The 23,438-nt window shown below is 41.0% G+C and overlaps 1 protein-coding gene across 18 annotated transcripts in view; it reads left to right on the plus strand.

Moving 5' to 3' along the window:
• The window catches only part of LOC105384569 (protein lap4), a 97,603-nt gene that overhangs the window by 45,272 nt on the left and 28,893 nt on the right, over positions 1-23,438 (plus strand). For 17 of the 18 annotated variants that reach the window (XM_048621742.1, XM_048621748.1, XM_048621740.1 and 14 more), the window contains 4 exons: positions 666-809; positions 1,822-1,968; positions 5,164-5,245; positions 17,922-18,130. In XM_048621742.1, coding sequence (XP_048477699.1) covers positions 666-809; positions 1,822-1,968; positions 5,164-5,245; positions 17,922-18,130 — 582 coding nt within the window. The remainder of the gene's footprint in view (positions 1-665; positions 810-1,821; positions 1,969-5,163; positions 5,246-17,921; positions 18,131-23,438) is intronic. The other variant, XM_048621746.1, reaches the window with a different exon arrangement.

Consider the following 23,438-nt stretch of genomic DNA (forward strand, 5'->3'; position numbering starts at 1 on the left):
TCACCTGGCCATCAAAGTTTGTGGAAAAGCATTTTTTTTTCAGGAATTTTATGTCGCTTAAAATTACCTGCCCGAGTCATTCTCTTTGGCCTTAATATACACTTATTACAGCCCCTTGTATAAATAGTTATGCAGTCATTGATTTTTTAATAAGTATGAGGCAAATGAACGAAAAACTTACAAACCAAGCTTTTGTTTATTTTGATCTATGGTCAGGGAAATTTTCTGAAATGGTCAGGGAAAGTCAGGGAAAACTCAGGGATTTTTTTTGAGAATTTTGAGTGGACACCCTGACATTGCTTTTATGCATAAATACATAAGTGAGTTTACTCACGGCTGTAATCCCCGAAGGGGTAATCAGAGGTGGCCAAGTAAATGCATTCTAAGGGGCTATATTCTAGTTCTCTAGTGGAGACCACGAACAGGCAAACGCAGCGTGGGACGCCCTCCTGCCCGCTGGACTGACGACCTTAGGCGGGTAGCCGGTAGTGGTTGGATGAGGAAGGCCGAGGAACGAGTGTTGTGGCGCTCCTTGGGAGAGACCTATGTCCAGCAGTGGATGATTATTGGCTGATGATGATCATGATGATATTCTAGCAAATGATATGTCCATCACAATTCCTAGTAATTTACCAACATAGCTAACATTCCCACCTTCCCCCCAGCCTAAAGCCAACAACATCGCACCACCTCAACCCGAGCCGACAGCCGCCGAAGACAGCGACCGCGCGCCGAGCGCCACCGAACGAGAGTCCGACTACGAACACGAAGACATGGACGACTCCGCTGATGAAAGAGAGATGGAGGAGGTAAGAGATATAGTGGCCTCTCTTTCTTTCAACTTACCTCATGTGTGATGACCAGCCTCACAAGTAGCTATACTACTACTACTTGTTAGTTTGACAATCTACAAAACTGTATAGCTACTTATGTAGCTAACCGTACGTCATAGATGCGTAATGTCTAAAGTAGGGTCAAGGAACATACTTACTACTTTTCTTATGAGAGAAGGGTAAATTTTTGAGGCAACATATGACTGAACATTTCAAATACGTAAGCATATTTTTGGAATATAACATTTGCAATGTTTACCAATTTCACGCAGGTAAAATGGAGTTAAAGGGTTGCAAGCAATAACTTTACTTTTGTAATTTAAAGTGTAAAAAGGGTGCTTTCGCTATTAAAATTATAACTAGCTTTGAATAACAACAGTAGATATTTTATTTAACGTATTATATTGGGATCATTTAATTAACAATGCCTATAAGTAACTACATTTATGAATATGATAATATAACACCACTATAGTTTAAAGGGCACTTATGGGAGGTGTTTACATTGAATAGGATCCGCCTTAGTTTAGTTTTGGGTGGATGGATGTCATATCTGTCAACATAAATAAGAGTAAATGTAAGATAACTCTTATAGGGCAAGATGTGTTGGTTTCACTATACATAACGCCAACAATTGGGTCACATTTGACAAACTCGTCCTAGACGTCAAATGTGGCCTTTGCAATGGCCAAGTTTGTATTTATAAGCACAATACTAAGAATACTCCAGAAGAGGCTTTGAATGAATAAGACTCAAATATGTACCTACATACATTTCAATATAACTGAACTTCTCTAAGGGCCTCCTATGCGTTCAGCGGATACGCTTATCCCGTTGCAGAGATCTTTTTTCGTCGCCTGCGCCGCAGACAACATCAGCAGAAAATAGACATTCTGTACTTGCTTAACCCTTCGGAGGCCCAATCAAAGCTCAACTTAACCCTCCACCTCAGTCCTCTCTGGAGCTATTCTAACCCACTACTAACCAGGGCGAGGGACGGCGCGTGGCGTGGCGCGCCGGCGTCGAAGAGCCTCAGGTCGGGCCGCGCCTGCATCGCCGCGACACCCCGCACCATCTGAAGAACAAGAGGATCAACCAGCTCGACGCGAGCCGCGCCCGGGATATCATAGCTCAGGTGTGCGGTTACTAGGTGGTGAAGAGGGTGGCTTCGAATTTGCCGCGCGGAAGCAGCCGCGATACGGTTACAGTCCAACTATAAGTCAGGAAAACGGGAAGTGGATCCTTCCTAATTGTTGAAGACCGTATTTAATCGATAATATTTATTGAAGCACAAATCCGTAAAAAAATCAATCGGTATTTTCCTTTTAAAATGTAAATAACTGACAATGATAAATTGTTTGCAAAATGGGACTCTTTATTTTCATGACTTTATAGTTGGACTCTACTACCTATACTGTACATAATGCGCGATTCTTAGTTCATAGTTCTATTCTCAAACCTAGCGAAGGCAGCGCAACGACGCGGCAAATTTGAAGACCCCCTAACAATCAGTTTGCTTTATGTGCTTGACGCTCGATTAGTCATTTAACTAATTACTTTAATATCACATTTTATTTTATATATCTCAAAAACTAGAGGATCAAACAGCTGGAAGCGAGTCGCGAGAGGGATGAGATTGCTCAGGTGCTTTGTTGTTGCAGTTAGTTTGCTGTGTGTGGTAGATTGTGATGATAATGATGTCCATCTGCACGAAAGCCTTAGCCTTCATATTGTGTCACCTTAGAAACTATATTATAGAAAAGATCATCCAACTTGCTTTTACGTTGATTGTTTGCCATATAATTATACCTAGTTTTAGTAATTGTGTGTTAGCTTAGTGTACCTAATTACCTAGTTTTACATCAGCAGTTCATGCACATTTTATTAAAATCCTCGTGGAAAATGACTATCAACATAATAAACCAACATTTATATTCTAAAAGCCATATTTTCCCTCTTTAAGAGCCATAATGTCGATTACATGGACATTGGTGCATTCGATGGACTGTAACTACATAAAACATCATGTGGTCGTAACTAATCATTATTTGTGGGTTATATATAACTTACGTATTCATAGTAGGTGTACATCTTCATTTATCTTAATCGAAATCAACTTTACAAATAGTAAAAAAGTACTGAAACATAATTTATAATTACACAGTTTACACCCGTGTGTAAACCTGCAGCAATAAATGGTAAGTTGACTGGCTAAAAATATCCAAGGGAAAGTATCTTCATGGTTATATACATATTTATATAGAATCGAGGTATTTAATATCCATGTTTTCCAAGTACCTATCTTCTCAGAAATTATCATATTTTATATTACACACTTTACATTCCATAGATAAACGATGATAGCTTTTATATCTTGATCGACACCTTGTCAGACGCAAGAGATGTTAAAAGTGAGTGTGAGAGAAAATTGCCATAAAGTAACGAGCTATTACATGTAGATGTTAAGATAATAAATAAGTAATATTTGGGCATAGTAATATTAAACAACGGATAATTTGATGGTTCTCAATACATAGAGAATACTTTATTATGGATTTAGTTTAATTTTACCAGATCTTGTTCATCTTTTCTTCTCGATAAGTTTGTTTTATTCTATCAAGTCTTAATATGTTGTTTGAAATTATTGTATCTTATGATTTCATTAATTGCTGGCCTGTTTATTATGAATAATGATTATTTTATTTGCTTGCTTTACATAAACGGTGCATGTTGAAACATTTAACGGATGGTAGTCTTTGTTTTGCATGAGTTCCTTACTAACCTAATTACTGCTGTAGGTACGCGATAAGGGGAATGTTTTGATTTAAACGAATCTTGTGGTTATATTTATGTAACTACGGTTCGTTCATTGGTTATATGAAATGCTGCGGCTTTTCAGTTACAGCTAATTGATTTATAGCTGTGAGTAAATTTTATAGCTGTTACGAGGCACAATTGTGCATGGTGATCGTATTTATGAGTGTTGCACAATACTGTCTGGAAGATAAATAAAATATTTCCTGTAACAATATTATGAAAGAGTGCAGATGAGTGACGGCATCGGTATTTTCCATAGGTACTCGTAGAATACTGAACTTTTATAACTCAATTTCTCGCAACCTCTAATGAGTCGCGTTGATACGGATACAAAACAATGGGGCATTATTCTGATTTAATATAATTGAATGAAAATCAATATTGAAACTCCCATGTAACACAAACGTTACATTCGTGTATTTGACCTCAAACGAAAAGTTCGTCAACAACACCTTAAAACCTCTTCGTAAAGTAGAATAATGGTGATAATAAATTAAAAAGCGCTGCTCATGACCGTCAAGATGTAATCTGCACGTAATTGAAAGGGTAAAAGCGGCGTGTGTATCGAGTGTTGTGTTGTTTCTCGGAGAATCACAGACAATGGCGGCGTGAGATCTGTCTCACATCGCGCAGAGGCTACGGTCATGTTGGAATTATATTTATTTACTATCAAATGATATTTAGTTAAAGGTGTTAAATAATAATTGAAAATCCCGCCTGGGACTAACTAAGGAGCTTACTTTTCTACAACTATATTTCGCCGTTGTAACTTAGACCAAATATAGGGAAATCATATTTTGTATACAACTTAAAATTGTCATTGTGCTCAGTAAAAAGTAAACTACTTTAAAGGTTTCGAGAAGGTTACAGTATGCAAGTCATGTTCTGCAGCTTCCAATTTACCGCTCCGCCTTCGAAAACGACGGCCACTTACCCTTGTTACAAACATTGAAAGTAAATATTTTCCTCATCAACAAAACGGTTTCCCATCAATACAACTAGCTCAGCTATTTCAATTCACGGTCGCAGCATAACTCATAAAATTTCGGTGCAAATGAAATAGTCGTTTAAGTATTTGTGTGAGGTAATAAAGAGGTTTGAAAATCGCTTGACGGTCCGCTCTGCTGCCGTGGCCGCGGCGTGCCTCTGTAATTGTTGTTACGCTCTTGTGCCCCGGCCCTCGCACCTTACTGCTGCCCCGACGTACTAGTGTTCGCGGCTCCGTGGCCAGGAATGTCGCCTCTCATAGTGAAATGAGGTGCTTGAGAGCGGCCGGGGGATGGCTGGCGCGGGTGAGATAACGACACATTCCCCGCGAGATTTCAATTAAGATTCGGAAACATTTCGTGTGCCGCGCTTTGCATTGTGCATTTAATAACGTCCGTGTATTTGTAATGTAATTTGCCCCGTCGTTGTCGATGTCGTGATAAATTTGTCCGTTTATTGGCTGCATGGCGCTGATTCTAGTTAAGATTCGCTCGTAGCGGTGTTTTGAACGGCGGTTCTGTTGCAGGCGATAAAGAAACGCGACCAGCCCGAGCGGGAGGAGGCCAAGACTGATGATGATGAGGAGCTGGCGGAAGACACGCACGATGGTGAGTACCTTGGCTTTATACATTTTCAGACCATTTTCCCGTATACTTTCTAAATGTCAGATGTGTTTGTAGTGCACGGGACATATGCAAATAAGAATCTACTTTGTATACTCGTGTACTAATGATCCTAGACGGCACCTAACGGACATAGACAAGAATCCTTCTAACATCGTGTAACATGATACTTCCCGCGACGTGCGCCGTACTCAGACAGTTTTTATACCCTCGCCGGTAACACTAGATACAATCTCCCCCCGTTTCCTACATTCCCGTTCTCTTTTACGTGCAAAGCTGTCTATTACTATAAACAAGACACGCTCGCTAGTTTAACACTCAGTGCAAACCGAGTCATGCTCACGCCGTTTGAATCAATTAACAGGCAACGAGCACCCCTAGTCGTAGCCCGCTCTCAGTTGCACCACTATATAACTCGCTCGTGACTGCAGCGATCACGAGCGTGCATCGCATCCCTCCACACTGTGCCATCTCTATGGCAACGAGAGAACCACGGCACTGTGAGAACGCAAAGCAGCTTTCTTTTCGGCCCCTATAGGTATACGTGTGTTTTGGAACGCAACACAAATAAGGAAGGCATTACGATCACGGCGATTATAATCTTGGCTTCGGTGTTTTGGTTTCGCCTCACGGTTATGGATTGTCTGTCTAGACGGATGACGTAGCTTTTTGTTCGGATAATCTCGCCCAATACGGCTCTGTCTAGAATGGATGCCAATATCTCTATTGATTGCGGTGCACTTGGCAAACATTAGTTGGCTAGGGAGAGGGTTGCCCACAGCTAGTAGCGCGATCAATATTGGCGAATAGTGTTGCCCAAATTCAGTCTTGGTCTTGCAGTCTTGGTCTTGTTCTTGCGTTTTTGCAAGACCAAGACCAAGAACAAGACCGCGTATTTTTAGCAAGACCAAGACCAAGACTGACCGTGCAAGACTTGAGCAAGAACAAGACATAGCCTGCAAGACTCTTGCGTCTCGCAGAGCGCTATTTCACTGAGTAGTTAGGTGTAACAGTTCGGTGTATAGGTAAGTACGCTTAGGAATTCTATGAGATGCAAAAAACTGTATCAAAGAAAATGAAAAACTGGACCTATGCGCATTACGACTAATACCATAAACATAGCGAATAAAAAAATATCTATTAAAATCAAAAAGTAAACTTTAATAAATAGTAATAGACTAATAGGTAATTGCAAGACTTGCAAGACTCTTGCTGCAAGACCAAGACCAAGACCAAGACCAAGACCAAGACTGGGAGCGCAAGACCAAGACCAAGACCAAGACCAGGTGTTGTGGCGCAAGACCAAGACCAAGACCAAGACCAGGTGTATTGGCGCAAGACCAAGACCAAGACTGGCTAAGTCTCGTCTTGTTCTTGCATTTGGGCAACACTATTGGCGAAAGATAACCTACAAATCCCGACTTCCTGCCGTGAGTAATCGGTTGCTCACTCGTTAAAAAAACACAATCGCGAGTTTATCAGCTTATCAGCGCGTGGCGCTGCTCGCCGAATGCGAAGCCCCGCAGTCCCCGAGCCTCCACCGCGACACACACATCCCTGGTTTGTGAAACGTAATAACAGGTGGCTATTAGTGTTCAAGGCGCGTGACATATGGTCGCCATAGCAGAAACCTCTTGGAGTGTAACCGGGCTACCGAGTTGGTTCTCTCAGTGTGTACGACGAATGCCCTAAATTACAGTGCAATGTCCGAAGAATATTCCTATGTTTAAAGTGCGCTTGTGTTTTGAATCGTATTTGCATAGTGCTGGAATTAGATTGCTTTGTTTTCGTTGTCACCGCGTCGCGTCTAATTTGATTACTTTAATTGCCAAGACCATGTACTTATATTTAGTATTTTATATATCAATATACAACAAAACATATTTATGATCGTAATGAAAATGTAAGTGATGAATTTCCATAAACGACGATAATTTTCATACCTGTATGATGAAACATTACAGTAGTTGTGCTATGTTGACGTATGAAGGTCAAGCGCATGTATTGTTTCATAATGTACATAATGTAACTACGGCCGTCGTGTGCTCGTTTACAGCTGAAAGCAAGATTTGAATAATCTGAAATACGCGGCTAAAGTCCACGGAATTTCCACCCAATAGTTAAAACTGCTGTTTCAATGTCCTACTGTGTGAAATAGATACTTCGTTACCTTGGTTAACGTATCCTATCTTATCAAGTATCATGTTGAGTTATCATAGGGAATCGATCGTCACGTCATATGACAAACTCGAATCCACACAGGACGAAGTATGTACCTACCTAGGGTATCATCCACTTTATACTTTATTTCCAATCTTAATGGCACTATAAAAAGGTCTAGAGTGAATACCACCCATAAAATCTTATAGCTACTCTCCATCCATATTATAAAGTAATTCAGATTATTTAACCGTAAAGTGCTCATGACCATACTATACCGATTCACAAGCATCTCATTTGCATAAGAGAGAAAGCGTTCGACAAATTTCGAGATTCTACATAATTGGAGCAAAAATTTGGAGCCCTGCAACGCAGCAGTGGCGATCCTTTGGACGAAGATAAGATTGGTAACAAACATACCATATAAAACTCCGTTGTGTCGAAACGTTTACATTTCGCGCTTGTCTGATACGCGATAAAATTCTCATGCTGATACGCCATTCATCATGCTTTATACTCCTAAATGGGTTAACTTCAATGCTCTAGTAGAGTCTTGGGCTTCACTTCCCATAACATTCCTTTCATTGTCTGTGTTGTTTTAGATACCTACGTACAATTCATTCTGAAACATGTGCCAGCTCCAGTAATTAATGGTCATTAGGCGGAACACGCAAAACGGCGTTCACACAATAATACGAACAAATAGTTCTAATGAGGCGGGACCGCACTATCAATGAGATCTGCGTGCACGGGTTATGTTGAGGTATAGAGCAGACAAGCGCTTGCCGTATACTTCATTGTACAGAACACAGTGGATCCTTGACCTACAAGGTCGGTTTTCCTCTAGTGACGAACCCAAGGAGTCTCTGTGCAGGTGTTCAGTGTTGACAAACGTGATCCACATTCCGATTACTTGTGGATTACAAAACAATAACAGCTAAACATTGCATTATAAGAAACGGTAGGATGTACCCGGTATTGTATGCATTTATTTGCTGCCGATACGAGTTATTGAACTGACGGCATTATCTTATCGACCAGTAATAATGATGATTGGTGAGCAATACCTCTGTTGCTTCAGTTGAGGACTGGACGTTACCTAAGCGAGTTTCGGGCTAGGATTCTAGTGGTTTATTTGTGTTTTTTTTTCGCGTGCGCTTTAAAATTTATCGACTCATAGTCTGACAGTTCAAGTATTTTATCAGTTGAATCTAAATAATGCGTGCGGGTTTTTTGCTACGTGCCTCTTGACATCCATCAATTTCTAATAAAAAATATTAAGTTTTCTTTTTACGAAGTACATCGCACAAATTGTTTTCTTTGGTGTATCGCTCGGCCGTATTGTTATTTTGATAGCCGTGGCCGCGGGACGACTCTATCGATTACTTTTTGCTGTCAATTTCATACAAATTTGTCGGTGTGGTTTTCGCTGAGTAATAGTGGAATGGCGCCGGCATTGTTGCGGCGGAGTGCAGGCCGAGTCGGGCGGTCTCACGAGGGAATCGCTAAATGCTAATACCATCACGATCCACATTCCATAATTTCTCCCGTCAATTTCACATTGTTACCAACATGCAGCTATTGACAGCCTCCGTCGACCCATCGTGTGTTCCGTAACTCCTCTAGCCTCAATTAACTCGGACACAGTGGTGCCGTAACCTCCTGATCATTCACTAATGCGTCTACGGTCATTACTCATCGGCCACAGAGCGCGCTGTTAACGTCATTTACTTTCTTCGAGATGATATGTTACTTTGTTACATGATGTATACGCTGTTATTTATAAATAAAGTGTAATGCTCGAAAGCGTTTCTAATTCCAGCACTTAAAATGTCAAAGTGTGATGTATAGAAATTAGCTAATGGCCAGTGAGTAAAATTGTTAATGATGAAAGACAAAAGACTGGAGGTTAAGCTGAGCGTGCGGGGGGACGGCTCTCTGTCTAGAAACCACCTGAGGAGCAGCAACCGGAGTAACCGCAGCACTGAGAGCAGCCGCAGTGAGGGGCTTCCTGTCAGCGAGATATTCGCCCTGGACCGCTACGGCGCCCCGCACAAGCGGCCCTTCGACGTCGTCGACCGGTACCGAAGAGTATACCCCGCCCAGAGCCTCCAAGCACTCAACCAGTACGACGAGCGAGATAACGGCTACCGACTGCAGAGAAGCATCCCGAATATTTACGAGGAAGAATCCAGGTTTCACGAGCCCGGAACTTTCACACGCCAGTATGAACCGTATTCGCGGCGGCAAGACCCATACGATGGGCCACGACATCAGCCGTATGCCGGCCAACATGAGCCTTATTCCCGGCAGTATGGCCCTGGAAGCGTGTATGCAACATTGCCGAGGAATGCCCAACAGTATAGACCGCAGGGAAACGAGGGTCTCTACACCCTGCCCGCCAGGCCTGGCCCGCGCCGCGTCAGAATCAGCGAGCTGCAACCGACTGTTTATGGTATGTTGTGTACAGTTACATCCGTATATGCTAATACTATGTCGCACTTTGTTTCTCACTATTCTGAATTCCTCTAACATATTGAGAAAATACTTATGTATTTTGCAGTCTAGCATTTCCGTTATGATAAAATGTATATTAGGTGTATTTATTATAACACTACAGGTCGATATAGCAGTGAAGTGCGAAGATTTTAGTTTTATTAGAAGCTGTTAAAGTTGAATGCGCAATTTCCCCCCTGAGGAGAAAACTACGTTGGAAAGTCACTTTAAATAGATACCTGTGAACTAGCCAACCCGCAATACATCAGGCTAACAAGACTATGCGTCCGCCCACTACGCCACTTGCAATTATTTAATCTTAGGTTCTAATTAAATTTCTCATAACAATAACAACATCTATACATATTCCCGTAAGATATGTATTTTTGTAATCTAAATGTCGTGTTTAAGCTTAATTTTAAAGACCCGTTATTCAAGCTACAGATATGTATAAACAGAAGAACACGTTTTGCTCATTATAATCCGCACTGTCGCGAATCGAGATACGTGCTACCCGTATTTATTTATCTCTGACATTTAGCGGGATTACTATTAAAATATGAAGCTCTCTGTCAGTACTGTCGTCCACAAAACAAACACCCATCAATCTTGTCCGATTTAAAATTTCTCTCCTTTCATCGAGCCAATCGATCGCCTCCACAAGCAATATGCAAGTTGCAAGTTTACTTATGATAATGAAAGGCAATCTCCATGTAGCAGTTACTTTACAATGTGCATAAAAACACCGACTCCACATGCTTCGCTTTAAACTTCGATTAGACGACATTCTGTGTCTAGAAAATGTAAATTTCAACCAATAGACGAGGCAGCAAAAAGTGATGTCCGCAATCTTAGTCCGCATCGCTGTCTGATAAATAAAACATTGTGCGGCATTGTGGAGTGTGCGTAACTGGGGCGACGCGAGTGGCTCCCCCGGGACCGACAACAATAGCAGCATCAGGAGACGGCTCTCACGCCCTCCGCACACTGTTGCGCCTCACTGAACCACATACCGACGCACTGCCTACAAACACATCCCTGCCGCAAGGACACACGGCTCACTTTGCCCCGTGGCGTCCGGTCCACGCCTGGTCAGACTTCACCTCCTCGGGCCCGCACACCCGCCCTCGCTCACAGTATCACTTCACACCCAGTGACAAACACTAGACATGATCTAAACACGTATCGGTTCTCACGGGCCCTCGCGATGGCGTTGACGAAGTCAGCCGTCCGCGGCATCATGTGCTCCATCATGGAATTCACATTCAGAGCAAGTAAGATATTTTACGCAAAAAAAGAGAAACGTCCATTGTTTTGATTGCTATTCAAATTTCTAGCTGATTCTGTGATTGTCTTTAATTTCTCGTACAATCTGTCTGATGCCGTTACAAAATTACGTTCCGCTTGATTTTAGAAGTCATCTTTATGGTATCTGCACAAAAGGTATACATACCGGTTTCGAGACATATGCGGCCGGTGGCTGATTTATAACATGTTTGTATTCGGCACGACTATTAACTATTAATGACGTTCTTCTGAATGGGCGTCTAATTTTATTTTTATTTCTCATAATCATTCTTACTCTTTGACATCGAGGCAGACGCACACAGGCCGGTCAATTGTGCTAACGTTCTTAGCAACTTGTAAAGCAATCATGTCCAGTATAATGAGATTATTGTTGTGTTTGACGTTATCAGATAGAAAGGCCAATAACAAGAGGTTTAGGTCCGTTGTTGAGGGAATTGTAACGGATGATGGTTCGTGGGGCGAGCGTGCGCGTCGTGCCTCGATGGCCGATAGACGCGCGCACGACCAGCGCACCTCCAGCCCCAGCTCCACAACCATCCTACTTCATCGCCTTGCCATTTTAACCTGACACTTCGTGAGAGCCACCGCACAAGGATGCTCTAACTGGCTACAACTTACGACCGCCGCCTTCGAATTCAACACTATTTGTATAACGGTCCGTGTTTAAGGCGCGATCGCCGCAGCTCTGGTTTAAATTGACCTGTCAAGCCGTATCACTTACATGGCCAATTATCGGCTCCACGCGACGCATAATAATTTCGTATTTACAATAATTATGTGATACACAAAACACCTTTCTCTGAACTATAATTACCTTAAGTACAGTTACATACTGCACTCACTTTTTTTTTCGTTATCTATCATCGCTGCATCCGCCTCTTATTCAACATCGTGAAAGTATTCTTTTTGTTAGCCGGACTTATGAGCTCATTGATTAGATTTATTATCATTACATTAGCCATTACCGTGCCATGTAATTACGTACAGCTTTCTGCCCTTAGCGCGTTCCAGCCACATAGCGTTGTGTTCTCTCTATTTAATTATAATTATGTGCGCGGCTAATCGAAATGTTGTATTTTCATTCAAATCACTTGTACTCCACTACTTTATAGTCTCGGCTAGACAATCGGCTCTTCATCAACTTTCACCTTATTGTCGCAATCATTAGATCCAGCTGATTGATGAGAACGAGTAATTCTATTACAATATCAACATCGGAAACCCTATCTCGAGTTTCTCCTTCGGCTTTCATGAGATCGGAAGGCCTGACCACAACGCCGTGTTAGCACACAATCAACATCGAATGCAATTCACTGGGAACATTTGTTGTTTGCGGTTTCTCGATCACCCCCGAGTGTTCGCCCGCAGAGCTCGAAAGTGAACCTGTGCAGAGTACATGAGTTATTGTACCGCGACGCAACGCGATACTCACGAGACACGACTGCAAATTAATAATAACCTACACCAGCCCTTTATCTACTTCCTATAAATCATTTAGATTAACTATCTGCGAGCTCCTTGCCGTTTAATTAATATTTTATAACTGTAACAGTCGGTCACGATTATTCCTAACGATAGCTTATTGCACTTCATCCATTGTGAGTTTAACGGGTTCGACTCGTTAAGTTTTGGTCTACATCAAACGATGATCTCACCTATATGATATGAGGTTTCCTCTCAATGACCAGTTTGTGCCAGAAAGTAGTCGCAAAAAGCAAGTTTCTTTTACATAACGCCCACGCTTACCAGATGCAGCCTAAATCCTTATTTTAATTCAATAACATACCTACATTAAGACATTCACTTTAAGTGTCCTCACATTAAGTTAAGTAGGTATATATTAATCGAAAAATACTGACAGCGATACCTGAATAAATGCTTCAATTTACATACATTCACCAAAAGAAACTACGTATCCTTTACCAACACGTTCTGCTACCATAAGTGAGCAATAGGCCTGTCGCGTGCCGTATCTAATTGGCATCTTTGCATGCATTAATCATATGACCTGGTAGGAGTGCATAAATCAGACCTGCATGTAGATCGCCACTTGCCCGCTTGAAAGCCGAGATCCCCCCTGTATTACACGCAAGCCCTTTCTTAATAGACAACTGTTAAATAGATTGCATTGCGCCTATCGAGATCGGGCTCTATTTTCTTTCACTCGGCGCTCTAGTAAATTGACGGGCATGGCAATTTTCTGTAGCACATTATCTACAGAATGAAGAAAATTGGTACTGCAACCGTGTGGGCTACTACATTTTTTCCACCTTTCTATTGAGCTTTAATAAAGCTCGTGCATTTTCTCTCGCGGGTCTTCAATCACTTTCAAAAGCGTGCCGTGTCAATAAATTCTTACGTGACGTGAACTTTACTATTTTTGTTTATTTCGGTCGACATTTAGTCTGCGATCGTATCGCATAGTCTATGGGCCTCGTTTTGGAGATTAACATCGAGAATCGAAAGTGTTGCGGCGGCGATACGGCATCGAAGCGATCTATCGCCGCTGATAATGGGCAGGTATCTCGGGGGTAAAAAGAAAAGGAGTGCGGCTTCGGGTTGGTACTTTCTATTTTTAATGCGGCGGCGCCCCGTTGCCGACCCCGGCGCCGCAGCCTCCGCCCGGGCCCGGTGGAGCGCGCATTCCGCGACTCACAGCGCCGCGGGCTGCGCGTACGCACGCGCCCTTCTCGATTAGATCATTCCGTGTTTGCGTCCGGAGCTTCGCGCTTCACTTTTCGTTTCGATCGTCCCTACCGATCGATTTAAACTTTTTCAACTCAGTGCAACCACTTTATAAACTTTAAATAGCCTGTAGATTGCACCAGGCTATTATTGTAGTTGGACAATGACCGTAGCGGTATGCGGCGGGAAGTACACAAGTGATCTCCGGCCGGCACTGGAAGTTGATTGACGTGCGATATTGTCCAGATACGATCAGTCGGACGCCAGCCCGTGGGCCTCCACTCTCGTCACTAACCCTGCCTTATCGGGAACCGGCTGTTAGCTCACGCACGAGGAAATGGGCGTAATACGCAGGAAAAAGCGTAAGTTCACTTTCTTTCAAGCTTGTTATAGCATTTAATCGCCTGTTACGGGAAAACTTAATTGCAGCGGCGGTACTAATGAAAAATTAAACGCCATTTCCTTTTTATAATGTTCGCTAAGCTGTTAAAACTATTTCTGTAATCTGCTGCCCAGAAGCTTATTAGTTAATTCTTCGTGGAAGGGTTTATTAACTCTTGGTTTTTATGTTATTGACCAATGAGTGTTTCTACTGTTTATTACGTATTTCACAACCAACCAGCTTTGGTCCAATCATTTCAAATTGCATCCCAAAGCAGTATCGTTAAATTCATGGTCGACTAAGCTAAGCCAGTTTATATTCTGATTCAAACTTGTATTTGCACCGGATATTTTGACCCAATATTATGCAGAAACCGATTCAAGGTGCCTTAGGTATTGTTTTTCGCGGAGGTTACTGCGATATGCAAATTATGTTTTGATTTGCGCTCGACCGTTTAATGAAAGGCTTTGTGCTCTATAAATTGTGACTAAACCATCACTATTACCTCTGGCCACTATTGTTGCTTCGATGCAGTCTGGTTTTATTTATTTCAATCTCCAGCCATAAAGAAATACATCCATCATGTTCTATCTTAAGCCCGAGCCATATCTGTAAGCTTTAAAGCCCTCTTAACACAAATAGCGCCTTAAAGTAACTTCATTATAGTTTTCTGCCATATTTATTACGGCAAAGTTGTCTGGTTGCATTTCAATAGCCTATGTACATGTTATGTTTTATAGCCTTCGCTCTAGAATTGCCATCCTCGTGCGAAGGTGAACAGTAGTAAACAACACTAGATACTATGTATGCTATGCGGTCATCGATTATGAATTTGGGCGCGACCTGATCTCAACAGTCACAAGTACTTCTGGTGTTTCGCAATTTGTGTTTGCAGTCACGTTATTTATTGACGGCGTTATTTAACCGGCTTCGACGCTGCCTTACTTCACTCGGAGATACTAATTGGGTGACCTTCTCATATTAAATCATCGTTTAGAATAATCCATGTACTTGTACTCTTGAAATTCCGTCCTTCACGGTCAAATGCGATAATAAAGTCCTTTAATGATGGCCGAATGTTATGATAATATTTTTGCTGGGGAATATTCAAATAAGCTAAACTGGTAGGCACTCGATGTTATTGTCATTATTAGAATAGTGCTGTCGGCTATGAAGTCATCTCAGTTTATGGCTCTTGCCACCGACGAGGCCACTTGCACAGCACAAGGTGTACTTATGTACCTTTTCAATGAACGTTTCCACATTAGGTACGGCTGCCTCTATTAAATGATATCATTTCGCTAATTCAACTTTAACTGTACATTTCGAATTAAGTTCATTTCACCCATCATGGGAACAATTTCTATGATTGCGACTGCTTTCCTCCTGTGAGATATGAGTGCCTATCATGCGCGCACCGTTGTAATGCAATGCAGATACAATGCACAGAGTATTATTTATGCAAATAGTCGATAATGTCACCGACAAGGCTTTCACCTGCAGTTGAGCCGCGGCTAGATTAGATAAATTCTCAATATGCTGCAATAAAACAGTCTACTTTAGAGCGACGTTCACGAATCCCTTTTGTGCTTTATCACGACTTGTTCAGTTACAATCAGAGTTCTGTTAAATCGTAGTCGTTATTCCATTAAGGATGCCCGGGTGAAAGTATCTGATTGGCCATTATGGCGGCGGCTAGGGACGCCTCGACGCGTCTGGATCTTGATTTCTCCGGGACCCATTCATTCGTCTTGACATGTTGATTCTCGTGCGAATGTCGAGCGCGGTTCACACTCATTTGTTTGTTATTCAATTCCATTTGACGAGTGCGTTATGGTTTCAGAAATAGAAACGGTGTTTTTCCCCATCTCTTTGTTTATCACGTTCGTTCCGCGTCTCATTATTAGTCTCTAACACAATTACGGAACCTGCGACGTGCAATTTGTTTGCGTCTGGAGATGAAGAAAACGATTAACTTTCGTCATTCGTGAAGTCGCTCCAAACTTTGATTGTATCAATTCAAATGTCAGAGGTTTACGATTTTGGCTTTTGTGCAGTCGTGAAAGTATAAATGGGCGAGTAAATGGTGAATGGTGTGTCACGGTAATTCGTGACAATAGATTATTTGCTCGCGATGACGGAATGTCGGGCGACCTTGCCACGTGCAGCATGTGGATGCAACAGTATGTTGCGCAGTAGCCGCTTCAATTATTCGCCGGCTTTTTTTGTACACCCACCGGCAATTATCTCAAGATCGTGGTCATGTGGCGCGGCCGGCCCTTGTTCATCTCCCTAATGAACATCCTGTGTTGCAAGCTCGCACGCACTGTTACCGTTACTACATACTCTTCGATTTTATATTCCCTTTAATTGTTTATAGCTGATGAAGTTATGTTAACTGCCGCCTTCTATCATTCACTCAATGTACTTAAAACAGGTTCTGCTACAGTAGCAAACAGTGGTTCAATACAGTTGTTAGTAAGGTACCTTTTATAGGAAAACCATAGAATTTACCTGACCTTCGCACATGTAAATGCGCAGTAGGCTGTGTGCCCAACCAATTGTATTGAACTACGTAAAGAGGCTGTGGTTATCAGCAAGAAACAATCGCGTTACATAATTCACGATAACAGGTTGTATTGAGAAGTCTGTTACGATTGTTATATTTACTCGTCATTGTTTGCGTAATCGGTATTTCGGACACACATAGACTGCCCAATGAAGACTATTATTTCCGACGCCGCGGGCTATTGCGAAATGTTATTAAATAGATGAGTAATAACAGTACCCTCCGTTTTGATGCGCCGTTTTTTCGGTATACAGCTTAATTGGTTTCGCTTTCGGATAGTCACGAACTTAGGTAGGCTGCGTGTTGCAAATATGCAAAAATAATACGTAATTTACATACGTAACCATTATAGGATCTTGTAACTGTGTTTTTGCTATACGTTTGAAATTTATAAACGTGGCTATAAGTATCGTTGATTTATTGGGTGTCAATAAAGTGTATTTTATGACTCCTAAATGTTAATGTGAGAGGTGATGGTACAGGCACGACTTCTCAAGAACCAGTCTGTCGGCCGAAAAGCCATTGCACTACGCCGCCAGTCTCTTAGCATAACAACTCTGTGACAATGGCGGTTTCGCGGATTTTCGCACAATATTCTCCTTATCTTAAAAATATATTCATGATAACGATAAGTAAACTTGAACTGTTATACCTACATAATAATCTATACTTAGTAGGTTTGGTAAAGGTTAATCATTGTTTATATGTGAATTTTTTTTAAGTCGCTGTGCCACTATAACATTAAACAACCAATTCAGAGCATACTAGGTATCTATTATGAGCCATACATTACGTTACGAAAGACGTTATTATATTTATATTACCTTCATCATCTTACAACATGGTGCACAGTGCACACCCATATGGAGCGCCACAGCACTGTCCTCCACCCTTCTCATCTATATCCATATTATGTTATTCTATGTATCTTATGTTCATATTTTTATTGGCAGTCCTGCCAGGTAAAGATGGCTGGGTCCGGCTTGTCGAGGTCAGGACTCAGTCCGGTCGCTCCACTACCGCTACCAGCAATACCATAACTAACCCATGACTCTCTCCAGGTGAATCCGTGATATCTGAGCGCGCGGACAGCGAAGCTCGCGTGGTAAGCGACCAGCGATGCATCGAGGTCCGCATAGCGCGAGCTGCCGGCGGCCTCGGGCTCAGCATAGCTGGCGGCCGCGGCTCCACGCCGTACGTCGGCGACGATGACGGCATCTTCATATCGAGGGTCACGCCGAACGGGCCGGCCTACCTCGCCGGGTTGAGGGTGAGTTTTGAACGTGTTTTTAGTGTAAAACTGAGCCATCAGCATCATAAGGCTGTTTTTAACAGCATGCGGATTTTATCACGCACGCGGGATTGCCCCGCATGCGTTCATATATGAGTATTCATTGTAACGCGTGGAATATGCACACGAGACGCGGGAAAATGGCATGCAATCCCGTGTGCGTGATGAAATCTGCAAACTGTTAAAAAGAGCCTAAGCCCGTAGTCTTCGTGTGATGAACATAATTATGTAGTCTTTTCCAAGGAACGCCACAATATTGTCGTCGGCCTTCCTCATTCACCACTACCGTCTACCGGTCTTACACTGAGTTGCAGAAAGGATCTTTAAGTTAATGTCGGCATTAAATGTATTGTTGCCTTGCTTTGACAGTATACGGACAGAAAGAGACAGACATAGATTTAATGTCGACATTAGCTTAAAGTCCCTTTCTGCAACTCGGCATTAAAGTACTATCTGGGCAAATCCTACTCAACTTATCATAAAGCCTTTGTGCAGATTTACTGTGTACGTCCTCTTAATTGGGGCCTAAAATATCACCAGCAGTATATTAATTATTAGTACTGCAATTGCAATATCATGTGCCATATTCCGCTTTGAAATCTCAGTTAACTGCCATTTAAGTATTCGACCCTACACGTAAAATCGATTAAGGGCCCGTACAGGGTGACGTGCCGCGCCAATTTTGGGTTTTCAATGCTCTTCACACAGCACACGCAGTGACACGCACACATGTAAGTTTGCACAGTGGGTCGATAAACTTTTACTCGCCAACTTTATTGACAATTATTTTCAAGTAGTGATTTGAGGGTAAGTTTCATTTTTAATTACACTGGTAAGCACCAGGAAAGAGTAGAAATTAATAGGGGTGCCACTTTTCTCCATACTCGGAACCCGATTAGATTTCTAAACAAATGTGGTACCTATTTACTTGTAGAAAGGTAACTACAGGTATTAAAGTGTAGATAATAAGTTATACTAAGGATATACTAAGCCCAAAGGGGATGACTCAAGGGGTCATTCTGAACAACTTTAGTTCTACGAGTTTTGCAAAAACGCGAAAAAAAAAAATCGTTTTCCATGGTAAAAAGTCACGTGTCAACAAAGTTTATATGATAAAGGTTTTTTTTGGTTAATTTTTAAAACTCGTAGAACAAAAGTTCAGAATCAGTCTCACTTGTTTTAACCCGACTGCCGAAGGAGGAAAGTAATGTTTTTTGATTGTATGTATGTATGTTTGTAAGTATATTTTTTGGTGGCAGAATAATATTTTTTCATATTTTTAGAGTTTTGTACCTCAAAAGGAAAAAAGCAACCGTTATAAGATCTCTTTGTTGTCCGTCTGTCTGACTGACTGTCTGTCACTGCCCTTTTTCTCAGAAACGGGTAAAGATATCAAGCTGATATTTCGCATGGATATGAGGAGTACCCAAAAAAAATTGGGGTACTCCCTCTCCCATACAAGTAAATTGGGGCTGATATTTTTTCCGGTTATTTTGATGGTGTAGGTAGGGTATCGTTGAATAGGTCTTTTAATATAATAGGTATAAAAAAAGGTTAAAATATAATTATTTGGCTTTTACCCTTAAATTTGGGGACCACACCATAGACAAATCCTAATTTAAAAAATGATTTCAATAGATGGCGTGATTTTATGTTGGGTAACTCAGAATAAGAAGTGATGATATCTCAGAATAATAATGGTTAATGGTGCTATTCCGCTGAGCATCGAAACCGGTGGGACGCTGATGAAAAGTGGTCATGGAAATGCACCAGGGTAGACCCTGCTCCTAGAACAAGGCATGAGTTTGTGATTTGTGTGCGTGAAAAGCGAGGATGGAAACTTTGGATATTTTTTATTATTGATGCAATAACATATAATTAGTATTATTCTGAGTTACCCACCGAAGTCACCCCGTGGCAGGTTGACTAGATAGGTACTTTTGCAAATCACGCCATATATCGTTGTTTTTATTAGTGGCTACTGTCTATAGAAGAAATTCCGTCATTGACAATTTTACGTTACGAATGAATTTAGTAAACCCAGTAAACCTAACTAATCCAGAGGAAACCTAAAATATCTTTCTCTCTCTCTTTGAAAAACATACTTAATAGCCCAAACTCGATTCTATTCTATTCTCTGTGGGGGTGTAAGTACCTGCACCTGGCTCTCTCGAGTGGAACCTTTGTGCATATCCCCAAGGTCTAAACTGCCTTCCTAAGCTTGAACCATTTCCCACCACGCTGGTCCACTGCGGGTTGGTGGGTTCACATATCTAGATGTGCTAAATCTAGATATGCAGGTTTCCTCACGATGTTTTCCTTCACCGTTAGAGCGATTGTATACATTGTACTTAAGTTAAAAGAACTCATTGGTACATGTCAGCGCCGTGATTCGAACCCGCATCTCTTGCGTGAGAAGCGGGCGCTTACCCGACTGAGCTACCACCGCGCCCAAACTCGATGCTTTTAGCTATTAAATCTTTGAAATAAAATTCAGTCACCTCCGTGTTACTGCCCTCATCAGATCCTCACGAGACCATGCCTCAACCAGCACCATGAGACTGTGTTTTTGAATCCTAACCTAATCTTCCTACGTATTGTCATCACTTAGATCCATTCACTATATTCCTGCTCCTCATCCCAGGGCCGTGGGGAGGCACGTCAGCTTTTTAAAGACATCAGCAGCAGACTAATAGAAGTCTCAAGGGACCCTAGGGCTGGCACTTACCTATCACAAAGGCTAAGCATCGCTATATAGCGGGGTAACGCGGCCAGCGTCTTGGGTACCCTACCCGACAGTGGCAGCGATCTGGCCAGCATCTTCTTTTTAGTTTAATTTTAATTTTATATTAGTGAGTTTTAGTTAGGCATTAATAATTATAATTTAATCAAGAAGTACCATGGACTTAACTAATAAAAAACATTATCATTTAATTTATTGAATATAGTATAAGAATTATGCTTCCTCAATTTCAAATCAAATTATGTTGGTGTCATAAAAGTTGAAAAAGTGCAATGACAACCAATGTGCAGTGATTTTGTGTCTGTACACAATTAGATCGCGAGCTGTCAGTGCCGCCTAAACCGACGTGACCCTTCTTTGGAGGCCACCGGCCGACTGAGTCAAACGTCGCTTGTGTTTATGATTTTATAACACAGAAAGCCGCCATAGATATTTGTATGAAGATTTGAGGGAAAAAAATTGCTCAAGTTTGGGATTAATTTACACAAAATAGGTGTGTGTTTATTAAAAAACAAGGTATTTAGCGCCTAGTCCAAGCATTTATCTTTATAATTTGATAAGAATCATATGAAAATTCTTGATAATTACGACACAGTTGTTACAATACGGGAGTGTGATTTACTGGTTTTTCGTAATTAATTTACAGTTATCCATAAGCATTTACTTAAATTCGAATGATTCAGCACCTAGCTAGACTCTTCGGCTACCTGTGTGATTTTTTTCAAGGCTGTAGAGCATCATTTACTACATAATTCTATGACAATGCCAACCCTCGATTGCCTATTGCCGACCCTTAAGTTGACACGAGATCGTTAAAATGATGCATATAGATAGTTAAACAAGCAGGCTTTCGACAAATTGGTTTATTTTATGGCTTAAGCCTACACGGATTTGTATTTATGTATGTAGGCGTTGAACCGTTGCCCCGTATGCAATATTGTACTTTATTTTTCATACACTTCATTTACCTTTTTCATCGTAAGCATTTTCATTGTGAAATATTTCGATTCTTCCGTTAGATTCCTATTTAATCTAACTTTAGTGGTAACTTATTCGTAATGCAATCTTCCAGTTAAGTACCTGCACGATGGCAATAAAATTAAAATTACCAATAGATTTACAAACTGACTGGCTGTTAACTTTGTATAGTGCGGTCATAGTTAGTCCTCCATTACATAGTATATGTTTAAGTATATAGGTACATTACACATGTAATCATGTCTTGGTAGTAAGGTAGTATCTAGCATACAAATCCAATTCGATAGTATTATAATGTTGCTTATAGTTAGGTACTCAACTATCATTGAATAAAATACTGTATTTTAAAATAATGTTGGTAAGTAATATTTATTTTGAGCGGATATTAAACCATTATATCCTAAGTTTTTGTCCCACACTCACTAAACTATATGCATAGGAATCCTATAAATAAAAAATCTATAACAACTGGTTTATAAAACTAATGCCCGAAGTCATAGCCTACGGATTGTGCTAAAATATATGTTATTTTCCGTGTATAAATAACATAAAGATAATAACATTATGGTTTGTAAACTTTAGTTTTATGAATTAATAACACTTAACGATACGTTTCAAACTAGACCAAATGATAAATTGCCATTCTCCTAACTATAACAATATTATTAAACACTTTTAAATGTTTTCTTTAACCCCACAAATCATTGGATGAAAGTTCTTTTAGATGAATGAGTTAATCGCTGGCTTTATTGTACCAACCGAGATTGACACCCGAATGGCTTGAATTATGTAATTATGTTGGTCTACTATGTAATTTAACAATTACAATGCGTGGTTACTGTACGTAATGGTAACAAATAGTAATTCTGATGACAGATTTGATACTGGTAAATGGAAAGTATCTGCAGTCTAAAGTATGGTTTAAAAAATCGTGCATTACTTAATATCCACTCGTAACATTGATAAGGTATACTATTCAGAACCTTCTAATATCAGATGCTGGTACAATTACACTTTTTATTATGACTAGATATTTTGCGCCCGACCCTACGTAACTATGTAATCTCAAATGTCAAGAAATGGCCAGTGATACTTATCTTTAAAATAGATTAGAAAGTGCTTAATAAGTGTACCTCTGCAACAGTAATGATACATCTCCGTATTGGCAATTATATTCTCGTATATCACCCCGCGATGCAATCTCCGAATATAATAGCTGGCTTCTTATTGAGATTAGTTACATATTACATGTAATTGGGACCCTTTACCGCTCTTATATCTGGCGTCGTAAGAGTTAAATTCAACTGTCAGTGTGGGATTTACAGTGGCGTCTACCGTGGGTAGAGTGGTAATCTATTTATCATTATTTTATGGTTATCGCATCTTGCTACTGGTATGCCGTCTAAGTGTGGAAACTTTATAGTGCTCATCGGCCATTTGATGCTATCGAGTGTTGTTACCAACTTTGTAAGCACTCTTTCAGACTACCGTTACATCCGTATGGACTATACAGATTCCTGGTTTACAGGTGAAATTGGCCACTTTCACCAATTATTTTATAATTCA

This window comes from Plutella xylostella, chromosome 6, assembly GCF_932276165.1.
Source record: "Plutella xylostella chromosome 6, ilPluXylo3.1, whole genome shotgun sequence".
Lineage (NCBI taxonomy): Eukaryota > Metazoa > Arthropoda > Insecta > Lepidoptera > Plutellidae > Plutella > Plutella xylostella.